The sequence below is a fragment of the Porites lutea genome, unplaced genomic scaffold, assembly GCF_958299795.1.
Source record: "Porites lutea unplaced genomic scaffold, jaPorLute2.1 SCAFFOLD_104, whole genome shotgun sequence".
In the NCBI taxonomy this organism is placed as follows: Eukaryota; Metazoa; Cnidaria; class Anthozoa; order Scleractinia; family Poritidae; genus Porites; species Porites lutea.
This window is the reverse complement of record NW_027332365.1, coordinates 12,425-25,633: the sequence shown is the minus strand read 5'-3', so window position 1 is coordinate 25,633 and position 13,209 is coordinate 12,425. Positions and strand designations below refer to the sequence as shown.

The window sequence follows — 13,209 nt, the reverse complement described above, 5'->3', positions numbered from 1 at the left end:
TTACGAAAAATACTAATTTGAGCAAAATTAACTTGTTTAAGTTTCTAAACCACGCTGGATGGGTGGGAGAGGGTAACTGAGATTGCGTTACATTTACTGGACTCGAATAGCAACACACGGTTTATTCTGATAGAATGCCGTTTGTTTCGATTTCTTGACCCATGTAGCTTCACGTGTTTCAGATACTAAAAACAAAAGCCGTGTGAAATTGTGAAAACTAACGTGGATTCAAACTCTCCCTTTAGTGGAAAATGGCTTTCCGCAACGTTGTTTCTGCCTGTATGATTAAATACCGCCTGTAGCTATGATGTGGCACTTTGCCGGTTATTATTATTGTCGCGGTAATAACTATTTCCAAAATTTCAACGGTCTTTCCAGCAAACTACCTTCGGTTTTTTTTAAAGTCACACGATTACTATTTCATTCAAGAAACCTTGCAGAACGATAAATATCTAGGAAAACGTCCTGGATGGATAGTTTGACACAAAGGCGGCTGGTTTAACTGATTTATCACGTTTGTTTACATTACCTTGCGATAACCAAAGCGGACTATCTACATCAAAATGATCTGTTCAAAGCATTGGATGTGTCTCCTATGAGCTCGTGGATATTTCTATAAGAAGCGGCAAACTTAAAACTGTCAAAGGTAAATGTAGTTTGATATTTTAACGCAAGGGATTGTAACTATAATGTAAGATGCATAGGATGTTTGTTATAAATCCAGCGCCATTTTGCACGTTGATATTGCTCAGACTTTCGATTCCTTCGAAGGGAAGCGTTCCGAGTTCGACCTTGAAACTTTACTTGGTAAATCTTTAAGACCTATATTTTAGCTCTGCAATGCTTATTTGTTAAAAACTGACATACCAGGAACATTTTTATCCTGATGAATATAAGCTACATTTTGCCGCCATCTAAAGCGGTCTCCGAAGATGTTTTCTTAATGGCCCGAAAAACCATTGTATTATCATATTTGAAAAGATTAAAACATTGGTAGTGTAGAAGATTGATTGCTTTGAAATTCTTTTTATTTTGAGGTCAACTGATTTCATTTTAAGACTTCGGCGGAGGTTTATAATCGCACCTTTTGATCAACCAAAAAACCGCACTTTGACCGCATTTTGACCGCACTTTTAATTTTCCTCAAATTTCCCAAATAAACAAAACCGTTGGAACTTTTGAATATGTTTTTTGAAAACAGTCTACCCAAGGCTAACTTTGGGCAAAATATCAGGGATTTGCCAAATGGGTCGCTGACCGCCGATTCTCGATCCTTACAGACAGCCACTCTTAAACTCCCTAATCCAGCGAGTACTGACTCCTGATTGGGCACAAAAAAATGCTTTGCATTATTTTGCCCAATGGGCGAACAGGGGCTCCTATTTTCTTTTCGTGCATTCGCACAAGACGGCTCTTATCTCGCCATACTTGTCCGGTTCTTTCACCAAGGTTGGCTGTGCAAGGGGAATCTTGGCTTTTCCTACTTTGCCCCTACCAGAAACGGAGGAACAACTGATGATTTCGGAAGACGTTTCAGATGCTATCAGCAGGACCGTTCCAATTTGCTCCTAGACCATTCTGTCACAAGGTATCGTAAATGATATTTACGATGGCGTGATCGATAAGGATCGATGCAAGCTTGAATACGTGTTTCAAGCTCAAGTTTATGTTTTTGGATAAGCATCTTTTAAATACCCTTACATACGTTTCCAAATTTAGTTTTCGGGTAGACAGTTGCAGTTTTTTGAATTCATGGACGGGTTTTATATCGAACTGAAACTTTCCTGACAGCGTGTATTTCTTTGGTTCAAGAGCCAAGCAAGTATCATAATGGCGAGACAATAGCTGTCGTGTACAAACACACGAAAAGAACTCGGGAGATGCTGTTTATCGATTGGGCGCAATAATACAAAGCATTCTTTGCACACAATCAACTTGACCGTTTGGAAATAGTTTAGTAAGGGTCGGCACCCAGGGGCTCTTCCGCCCTTTCTTGAAAACTATTTTTGCCGCGCCTTTTCTCCCGACCCGAGTGACTGCCTCTTGCTCTCCGAAGATGCCTTGTCTCGCGATACGAAGGGTGTAACATGATATATTTCATTCCTAAGAGCATAGGGCGAAGCGAAAGGTGACGTTTCAGTGACTGAAGAGATATCACGTAACGAAAGACTATTGTTATTGAATTAAATAGCGTGGGTTTTGAAGAATGGTAAATAAAATTTCCATCTTATTTCAGTGGAACTTTAAATGAACAAAGTCAACTCCTCTCTGTTCTTTTGTCAGTCGAATTACATAGTTTTAGCACAGGTACCCAGAAACTCATGGAAGATAACTATTAGTGCATAAGATTTAATATCATGATTTAAATTGGATCTTAAGAAAATAAAATAGTAAGAGGAAAAAGGCAGTAGTCTGCCTAAACTTGTGTGATTTTTTTAATTTTTAGTTACAGACTGTAGTTTCTAACAATGTAATGTTACAATTTCCCTACATATAAATTAATTTCCTTTTTTAAAAAATCATTTAGCATAGGTTCGCCTTTAATAATGAGGCTGTGGACGGTGAAAATTCTGCACACAAGGAACAAGTGAACATTGCACAGCAAAGCGATAAAGATGTTGAAGTAATTCCCTCAACTTCCGCTAAAAATCAAGTAAGAAGTTTTATAATTATTTACCACTACAAGTAATGCGGGTATGGGTATGTGGGTACTTGGTGTACTTCGTGCATTTGGTACCTCAGGGTCATAAACGTCCCTACGCTGCAATGCACAGTTCCGGGTAGCCCTTGGGAAAGGTGTAGCACCCGTTAGTCCTGTCAGGGTCACGACACTGTTGCCTGGCAATCAGGTTTTTGTTTTTGCCACAGGCTAAGGAAGAAAACGAGCCCACTGCTGGAAGGTCTGGCGCTCCTCCAGCATCCCTTGCTGGGATTTTTCTCAGTGAGCCTAGCAAAACATTGATTTGATAAACACTGCAAACTTCCCTACATACTTGCTCGGTCCTCGCAGGGATAAACAAGGGCCGCGTCCCCCAGTGGGCAACCATGTTGGAGTTGATAAGTCAGCTACTGGAAGACTCTTAAGATGCAAGATAAACACTCTGGTGTCAACTTTTAACATCCGTTCACTCAACTCCATTGAGAAGATTGGAGAGCTTACCGCGCTGGCAGAGGAGAAAGAAATATCTGTTGTTTGTCTGCAGGAACATCGAAAATTTCACGATAGTGCGCACGTGCACTATACTGTTGTCGGCAAAGGAAGAATCTTGGCCAATTCCTCGTGCTGGAAGAAGTCCATGAACAGTTGCGTGGAAGGAGTGGGTATGCTGCTAAGCCTCTCTGCTCACAACTCCCTAGAGGGCAATATTGTAGTAGTTAATAGCCGGATCATTGTGGCAAACTTTAGTGCCAACCCTGCTACTACCATTATATGCTGCTACAGCCCATTGAACTGCTCGGGTGACAGCGATGCTCTAGACTTCTACAACACACTCTCTGAAGTAATAAAGAGGCAACCTGGACATAACCTTAAGATCACATGTGGTGATATTTGAATGCACAAATCAGTCCCTTAGACTGTAATGGGCTTAGCTTTGGGAAAAAGACGTTTATGTTGGATATGGCCAAATGGTTGCAAAGCCAAACTTGATTATATACTGCTGGTAAACAGGAAATAATGGAACAGTGTCAAAGACTGTCAGGCATATGACTCTTTCAGTACAGTATATTCAGACCATAAGATTGTCGTAACTAAACTACGCCTCAGTTTGTTAGCCAATGGGAAAACAACTGGCAAACGTACCAGTTTTAACTGGCGTTGTTTTAGCACCAGCCATTCCGTAAGAGAGGCTTATACTGTGGAAGTTAAGAATAGCTTTGAGGCCTTGTACGAGATTAAGGAAAAACACACTGTGAACGATCTGTATACTACAATGATCAAGGCCCAAATGGATACAGCTTAGAGAAGTGTATTCCTAGGAAGAAACGATTGAAAAAGAGAGTGCCCTGGGAGAAAGAACTTGTCAAGGAGAAAAGGAACGAGTTGAAGAAAGCCTATTTGAAAAATGTCTCACCAACTCTGACAATGCGAACTACCTAAAACAAACCAAAGAGGATCGAACTTCAAGCTGCATATGACAGCGAACAAGTGGAATTTCTGGCCCAGAAATGCGCTGAGATTGAGAACGCTGCAGTGCAGCATACGGCAAAAAGAGTATGGGATACTATTAATGAGATAACGGGAAGGACTTCGTCAACTACAGGTCGTCTTAAAGGCAAAACTGCTGAAGTGAGGATGGAAAAGTTGAGGGACCATTTTACCACACTCTTAGGCCAACCAGTGGCCGAAGACAGGAACCCGGTTTGTAAATTGTACAGGATACTATTCCGATCAGCACTAATGCCTACACTTTCGAAGAACTCAATACCAGCATCAACACACTTGCCAACAATAAGGCACCTGGCATATATGAAATCCCAGCTGAAGTATAGAAAAGTGGCTTACTCAGTGACCAGTTGCTAGACGTGTGTAATATGATGCTTGAAGGTAGCGGAAAATCTGAGCTAAGGTCCAAGAGCATTATAAACCCTGTACCCAAAAAAGGGCGATCCCAGTGAACCTCATAACAAACGTGGTATTGCACTAATTCAAACAGCAGCTAAGAACTACAATAGAGTGCTTCGTAACAGGATCCGCCCCTACTTAGACCCCTTCTCTGTGCACAAATAAAAACTGGTTCCGACCAGGAAGATCAACAGTTGCTCAGATATTTACTCTTCGAAGATTGGTAGAAGGCATATAGGCCAAGAATCTATAACAGCAGTTCTTACCGTTGTGGACTTCAAAAAGGCGTTTGACTCAGTGAACAGAGACAAAAGGTTTGAAATTCTGAAGGCTTACGGCATCCTAAATCAAATAGTCTTGGCTAGAGCGTCGATGTATTATAACACTGAAGCCAAAGTTTGCTCACCTGGTGGAGAAACAGATTTCTTTGCTTTCCATGCTGGAGTACTGCAGGGTGACACGTTAGCTCCGTTCGTGTTCATCATAGCATTAGACTACGCAATGAGATCCGCAATTGAAGGCTACGAAGACCTTGGATTTACACTGACTGAGAGAAGAAGTCATCGCTTTCCCGCAGTTATGATCACTGACACAGACTTTGCTGACGATATCGCATTGATTTCAGATAACTTGGATAAAGCCTAATCACTGCTAGAGGGAGTTGAAACGGCTGCCACAGAAGCTGCTCTGCACATTAACACTGGCAAGACCGAACACATGGCCTACAACCTCCGACACAGGGCGACCTTACTACCCTAGACATTCAAAGCTAAGACAAGTGGACGATTTCAAGTACTTAGACTCTTGGATAGAGCAAACAAAGAAAGACTTCGCGATCCGTGAAGGAAAAGCTTGGGCCGCTAGCAACAAACTAACAGCGATGTGGAAATCAACCTCAACAGAGATCTAAAGATACGTTTCTTTAGAGTTTCAGTTGAATCTGTTCTGTTGTACGGGTCAGAGAGTTTGACATTGACTACTACACTGGAAGAACAAATTGATGGCTGCTACACAAGGCTGCTACGTGCTGCTCTAAACATAAGCTGGAGAGATCATATATCAAACGAGGAGCTCTACTGGGATCTGCCTCCAATTTCAGCAAGTCTCCAGATACGTCGACTGCACAGTTTAGTGCAGTGCCTGATCCAGACCTTGAGATAAGGGGGGAGCGGTCATTCAGACCCTTAGATAAGGGGGGGGGGGCGAGAGCCCGAAATAAATAGACAACTATTTTAATTTTTAGTTTCGACTAAAGAAGAACGCAACATAATAGTCGCTGTAGGTCCTCTGTTGCTATAGCCGTCATGAATTACGTCACAACCTCTCGTTTCAATGCTATTTTAGTTGTAGACTCGACACTGGCCGTGGCTTCCTGGGTAAACTTCGTACGGTGAAGCCACCAGGACTTTCTTTAACTGTCGTGGTTTAGTTCATCCCAGACATTTTGAGAACAGACTGCTAAAGGGAGGATACGAGTTTGATAGCTGTAAACCTGCCACTTTTAAGCTAAACACAGAGAAACTTCATGATTGTCAATTACGTCTACTTGGCTAAACAACTGTTCTTGTACTCGCATTTAGCTCAAACATTTTGTCAGTGTTTTTTCTTTGAGAGTGATTAATAGTCATATTGTGCCGACCCTGACATCAAGGCAACCCTCGCAACAAACCTGAGGACAAGATCGACAGCCTACCGACTGAAAATAATGCAATGAAAGCCTGGGGTAACTATAGAGATGCAGCATTCGATTTTACAAATTACCACTTGAGCAGAAAGTGCGAAAACAACAGGACTTTTTTGAAACCAACAAAGCAGAAAACGCATGCCCTCTGAAGCAAAAGCAGGAAGCATTTACCAATTGGCTTTAACAAAAGACCTCAACTGCCAGGCCCGATCGCCTCAAGCACCTCAGAAAAAAAGTCCAAACTGAGCTGAGACAGATGAAGGATAAGTGGTGGCGACACAAGGCTGCAGAGCTGGAGCAACACTCAGACGAGCACAACTTTAAGAGGTTCTTCGAGGGCTTGAAGACTGTATATGGTCCCTCTTCCAATGCCGTGGCTCCTGTCCCATCTTCTGATGGAACCCTGCTTGCAGGAAAGTCTGATATCGTTCAAAGTTGGTGTAAAATCTTTAGCCAACTTCTCAACAGATCGACCAGTGAGCCATCCAAGATATGCTTCAGCGCCCGGTTCTAAGCTCTCTTGACGATCCCCCAACACTGAGGGAAACCCAGAAAAAAATAAGCAGCTCCAGGCTGGGAAGGCACCTGTTGCTGATGAGATACCTCCAAAAATCTTTAAGGAGGGAGGAGAGGTCATCGCAGTCAAGCTCACTGAGTTGATGCAGCAGTTTTGGGTCAAGGGCTCAGTGTCTAGGGACTTCAAGCACGCGAACGCCATCCACTTGTACAAGAACAAAGATGACAGAGCATCCTGTGACAACCACAGTACAAAGGCATCTCGCTGTTGAGTATTCAAGGAAAGATCATGGCACGCATCATACTAAGCTGTATCACACACCACCTCCTGGATGATTTTCGTCTCCGAGAGTCAGTGTACAGGAGAAACAGAGGGACAATGGCCATAATATTCCCCGTAGGAAAGATCAAGGAAAAGTGCGGCGAGCAGAATCAGAGCCTGTACATCCTCTTTGTGCACCTGACCAAGGCCTTTGATACGGTCTGTTGGTGGGTTGGACGTGTGGTTTGAATGGAAGACACCACTGCACGAAAAATTAGATTTACACAAATTTACTCGGTGTAAATATGTTGCAAAAAAGTGCAAACTAGGGAAAAATTAAAAGCAAAGATGGTAAATACCGTATTTGCTTGCCAGTTTACATGGGGGTGTAAATATTAGGGCAAATGCGGTATTTACCATCTTTGCCCTTTATTTATCCCTAGTTTGCACTTTTTTGCACCAAGTAAATTTGGTGTAAATCAAATTTTTCGTGCAGTGCACGCACTTCCCGAAGATGGTCTTCTTCTCTGAGGTCGCCAGCGGTGCACGTAGCATTGGACACCCACTAAAGAGGTTGAAAGACAGCCTGAAACAAAAAACTGAATCGAATCCCACTCTTAGATAGGAAACCTTCGCCATAGACCGCAACGCCTAGAGAACGGCCGTCCACAAGGGCTTTTAAGGCTTTGACAAAAGGGGCTGCATGGTTTCCATCAGACCTCGCTGTTGGCCGAGTTCTAGTAGCGCGTTAGCTGCGTCTTAGCGATTGAGTCGATCTATACGGTTTCTTCGAGTTGCTTAAGCTAGACCATTAATGATTTTGTTTCTAAATTTTCGTAAGGATGGGGAGTGGAAAGTAAAGGACAAAGAACTACTAAGCAGCCAAGAGGTAACAGGAAAAAGTCAAGCAAAGCCTTCACCCGCCATGCCAACTGTAATCGAAAGCATACACGAGGATCTCAGCAGTGATGAAGAAGACGAGGAGGAGAACTTTCGAACAAAACAACTCTTTTTATTTGCTTGGCAAATTGCTAAAGGAATGGTAATTACTATATTATTATTTTCTGAGAAACGTTGCTTCCATTCAGGTTTTGTTTTCATCCTTCAAAAATCGTTATCAAAGACTATTCCACAAGCAAGAAATAAAGGAAAAATAAGTTAATTTTCTAGATGATTAATGGTTTTTAGAGGAGAAATTGTCATAGTCGATGGAACAAATTCGGCATGTTTTGTCTGAACTTGAATCAGCCGTTAAGATCAGTTCAGTTGTGATATTTCACTTTTGATTATTGGCTCCTATAATTTTCACGCCTTCACCCATGCCTTTCTAGGCAATAGTAGCCCGGTAACTGAAGTTTTATGGTACTTATTTTCATTTTTCTCTTTCCTTCTTAAAATTAGAATCATCTTGCCGAAAAAAATCTTGTTCACAGAGACCTTGCTGCACGTTATGTTCTTGTTGGCCATGACAACCAAATCAAAGTGTCAGACTTTGGGTTGATGAGACAAATCTATGAAGATGTGAGCAGCTCAGCGAAGTCCAAAAAACTTCCTGTAAAATGGATGGCCCCCGAAGCACTTTATCAAGGCCTCTACACCACCAAAAGTGATGTGTGAGTATAAAAAAATCCCACTCTTTTAAACTCATTTCGATAAAGTACTGCTCAGAAAACCTCAGTCAGTTTCCCTAAAAGTCGTGATCAGCGAGTTTATTTCAAATCGATGTATAATTTCAGTGGTTATAGTGGCTGATTTCGTACTTGTCAATATAATTTCGACTCGGGACTACATAGTTTGCGTATAAGTCCTGAGCGAGAGCAGCGTCTGCTGAATTCTTAATTCGGAGTGTATGTAAAGATCATTTAGTTACGATTATGTGGCAAATCCGTCACCTTAATTGGTATTCCTTTCCGATCCCTACTCTATTAACTTTGCTAGGCCATTGGCTAAGGGCTTTGAGCAGCTGAGGCCTGGTGACATAGGGTTCAGTCAAGGGCGAAGGCATGGAAAGGTGGAGACACGCCCTTTTGCTTTAAGTTCATCATGTAAAAAGAAGAGAAGAAAAGTAATGTTCATGCAGTGGGCATATTCATGACCTTAGTGCTTTTCTCTGTAGTTGGTCTTTTGGTGTTGTTCTTTGGGAGATGGCTACATTGGGTAAGTAGACCGTCACACACTAATCATGTAAACTTCAAAGGGGAGGGGAATCCCAAGAACTCTCCTCCCTGTTGCCACGGGGTATATGACTTGAATTGTGCGACTGATATCAAAGGACGACACTGGGACGTAAAGAGTGAGTCCTTATTAAATAAGGTTATTGTTACCAGGAAACAGGCTGATACCTGATGACTTTTATTTGTGGCAAGCTAGGCACTTTTGTTTTGAACTAGGCTCTGTGTCTGATAAGTGATAATCGGCATCAAATATGCACGCATTAGTTGTTTTCTGGAAAGAGCAGCCTTATTACTAAGCACCCTGTTTTCTTTGAAGACACATTTTAATGCAATTCTGACCCCTGCTCAATCACTATTCTATTGCAAAACGGCATTATTATTGCGGGGGAATCAAGAGTCGTCGACATTGACATTTCCAGGAAAAAGCTATCCAGGGGAATGAGCCGTATTTTCAAATGATAACATGTATATTTTTTCTTTCGGATAACGTGATCAGGAGGCGCACCATACCCCACGCTGACCAACTCAGAGTTGTATCGACTGCTTGGCACTGGTTATCGCATGGAAAGGCCTGACATGTGCTCCGATGATGTGTAAGTTTCTTGATCAGAATCGTCTTAGAACTGTCCGTGCGTCTTTTTAGTTATAAATAGCCTTGAAAGTTGCAGAGGACAAGTCGGTTTCGATTTTGACGTTTTCTTCGATCAAAGTCATTACTGAACAGACAGACGGCAAAATCTTAGCTTAAATATTTGTTTCATACAGTAATATGATAGTGTTATTTAACAGAGATCGACAGAGCAAGAATTAGCCTGCGAACAAGCTCTCCATTTGGGCGAGGAAAACGAACCGCACAAGTACGCGCGAGCGGGGGGCCCCTCACTGTCGTTTTTCCTCTCGCGTGTCGCACGTGCGTGTACTTGAATAGATCCCCCAAATGGAGAGCTTGCTCGCAGGCTTGGCAAGAAACCGACAAGCCTAATGATCCGGCGTGAGTGGCTATTATCTGGTCTAAAGGAAACCTCTTCCACTAAATCGGAAAAACGGTGTCTATACATGTAATAATGGATTGGAACTCTGACTAACCCCAATTGGTTTGTTTTTTTTTGTCCATAACAGATATGAGCTGATGGCTGACTGCTGGAACGAGGAACCTCGCTCTCCTCCTAGTTTCTATCAACTGATCGAAAAACTGGAGGTGATAATGGAGAGGGATACACCATAATTGAATCTAAACGAACACGATGAAGATCGTCCGTATTACAACGTGCCACCTGAAGCTAGTGGTGATTAAATATGGAGAAGGAGCTTCCCCAGTAATCAGACAATTGCAGACCACACGAGTATAAACAGATAACCAGTAATGATCATGTCGAGAAAGTAATCTTCAAACGTTTGAATAGGAAGTAAAAGTAGAAGCATAACAAGAACCGTATTAGCAGTAAGGCACCTGGGATCTAATCAGGACTGAGCCCTTTACCCAGGAATGTTTTTGCAAAACGCCTGGGTCATAGCGTGCTAGATTTATATTTTTAAGACTTTTTTTAGATTGCTCGATCTCTCACGTAAAAATAAAAACAATTCATTAAGCTGTCACATGCTAGCTGTTTTCGTTTCTTCACTATCTGCAGCCTGCGTAGTCAGCGGGATCAGAAGCGCGTACAGAGTTTTGGCAGAGGAGCTGCAAAGCCGCTCTCCTTGGGGAAGAAGAGGAGACGTTTTGAAATTCTCTCGCAGCTTCATCGCCATAACTCTAACACACGCGCGCGCGCACAAAAAAATGGGAGGGCCAGCTGATCTAACAGGCAGCCCAAGCGCAGTATGGTTGTTGCATGTGGTTCAATATTGCAAAATTGAAAAGAAACTATTGAAGATTCGTCCGGGGCGGTAATAGATTCAAGAGGAAAGTTTTTAGCAGAAATTAATTAGCAATTAATGAATGAGGCTGAGTATCTTGTGAAGAATTATCGAGATCGAAGAGGGTGTTACGGCCTCGACGGATAACACCCTTCGAGATCTCCATAATTCTCCATATGATACGAAAGCCGAATTCAATAATTGTTTTTATTATTCATTCAAAATAATTCCTTGTTTAAAAACATGACTAAAACACGCTTACCTCCATCGATGTTAAGTTTATCTTCGATAGTGCACGTTGGGGGTTGTTCAGCTCCGCAAGAATTCTCCAAATAGCAGATTTCGCCCTTCGAGTTGTCTTCTTGCTTCTCTTGCCATGTTTTTAGCTTGTTTTTCGCCTAGTTCTTACTCTTGAAACGAGTGAAATGAAACGAGTTTCAAGTTCACAACCAAAACAACTCAACCTTGTCCCCAGGTCTTCTCGGTTGACTGTGCTTTAACCTGCAAGAAAGCTGCATTTTTGACGTCATTTCCTCGCTAAACACAAAATTCTTCAAATTTGGTCATCAGTAACCGGTTATAGTAAATTAAATGTGTGCTTTTAGCCAATCAGAATCGGGGAAATATTTTGAATGAATAATAATTCTCAATAAAAACATCTTTGACGTTATTTAAATTGCATGTTTTTGCTTTTTTGCCAAAATAAGAAAACATGAATGAGGTGCCAATAATCGAGTGGAAAAATGTTCGTTGAGTTGATGGGACTGAGGGGCCATGAGGATCTAAGCAATTTCAAGCCCATTTGAGAGGGGACTTAATAGAGACGGGGGCTTATTTAATTTAGAAAAGATGATGGTATGAGTTCTCCGTAAAGAACTAGAGTACAAAGTGGAAAAGTTCAAGCACAAGAAGGTTGGAGGTCATGCACCCTAGGATCAGAACCAAATCCGAACTTCCAGAGTTGGCAAATGAACCATTCTGTCTCAGTGCACACGAAGTTTTACGGTCAAGATTGATTATACAGTCTATCATTTATTAGTGAAGAATAATTAGGGGAGGGGAAGGGGGACTTATTAACTTTCTTCCCCCGAAAAGGGGGGGGGGGGGCTTATTAGAGGGAGGAGCCTTATTAGAGATTGAGAGGGGGGCTAATAGAGGATACGGCATACTTGAACTGATGCAGCACGAAAAATATCTTCTTGAGCAGCAAAACCTTTGCGGTGCTTGGCGCTTCGAGTGCGTCAGGCTTTAGAAATCTTGCTTGAACGTACTTACAGCTATCCCAAACTTCCCGTCCTTTGTGGGAGAAGGGTGGAATCGAACACCCCAGACACAGATCACAGAGGAGGATCTGGGGCCTAGGCTCATTTGCGCCCGCAAGGTATGGCGGTAATAATCAAAATTGCGGGAAACGAGAGAATATTCACCACAAGAGGGATTGGAGTGTAAAAATTTCGAAAATGATGGCTTTTTCCTCTAAATTGCTATAATCAGAGGGTAACCATGGCTCTATCTAGTCCAGAATCACCTGTTCCGCCACGCCGGGTTGTAATTAATCGCACTGAAAACCCGAGCGAGGAACACGAGGAGCTCAACAAGATGGCGCACGGCGTTGTGGCAGAAAGTCGAAGGTTTGTACTCTTGGTTGGGTTTTTTTTATGTAGCAAGGTTTCGCTTGGTTGTGTTATTACTGGAGGGAACTTCTTTAACTTAGATAATTTACTGAAATTTTAGAAGGTGTATATGCACAAGAGCCCAAGCCTAGCTTGATTTATTACATCGCGATATGCATTATTTCTATTTTATGCCCCCCCCCCCCCCGCTTATCTCAATCGATGAGGGTTTTTATGGGGCTGGCCTGAGAGATTTTCTGATTGGGTCAGTAATAGTAATAGAAGGCAGGTTTTTCTGAAGGGTGTTTTTATCCAAAATATCAATCAAATACTCAAGGAGAAAAGAATAAAGCAATAAATCGTTGGTTGGTTGTTTTTTTAACAGTCAGAGAATCATGATCAACATGCAATGCAGTCGTTTAGGTTAAAAGTTAAGAAAAGGTACGTTTTTTGAAAAAGAAGTCAGGTATTTTCAGCTTTCGAGTGAATGATATTTTGACGTCAATATTGTCCGCTCTTCATCCATTTCTCACATGTTT

The 13,209-nt window shown here is 42.1% G+C and overlaps 1 protein-coding gene across 1 annotated transcript; it reads left to right on the top strand.

Annotated features, from left to right (window-relative positions):
- Positions 1-1,435: 1,435 nt before the first annotated feature.
- On the top strand, positions 1,436-8,298 carry LOC140925497 (uncharacterized). Its single transcript, XM_073375440.1, has 4 exons — positions 1,436-1,588; positions 2,528-2,653; positions 7,868-8,068; positions 8,215-8,298. The coding sequence occupies exons 1-4, from the start codon at positions 1,538-1,540 to the stop codon at positions 8,296-8,298; spliced, it is 462 nt and encodes a 153-aa protein (XP_073231541.1). The 5' UTR covers positions 1,436-1,537.
- The last annotated feature ends 4,911 nt before the right edge of the window (positions 8,299-13,209 follow it).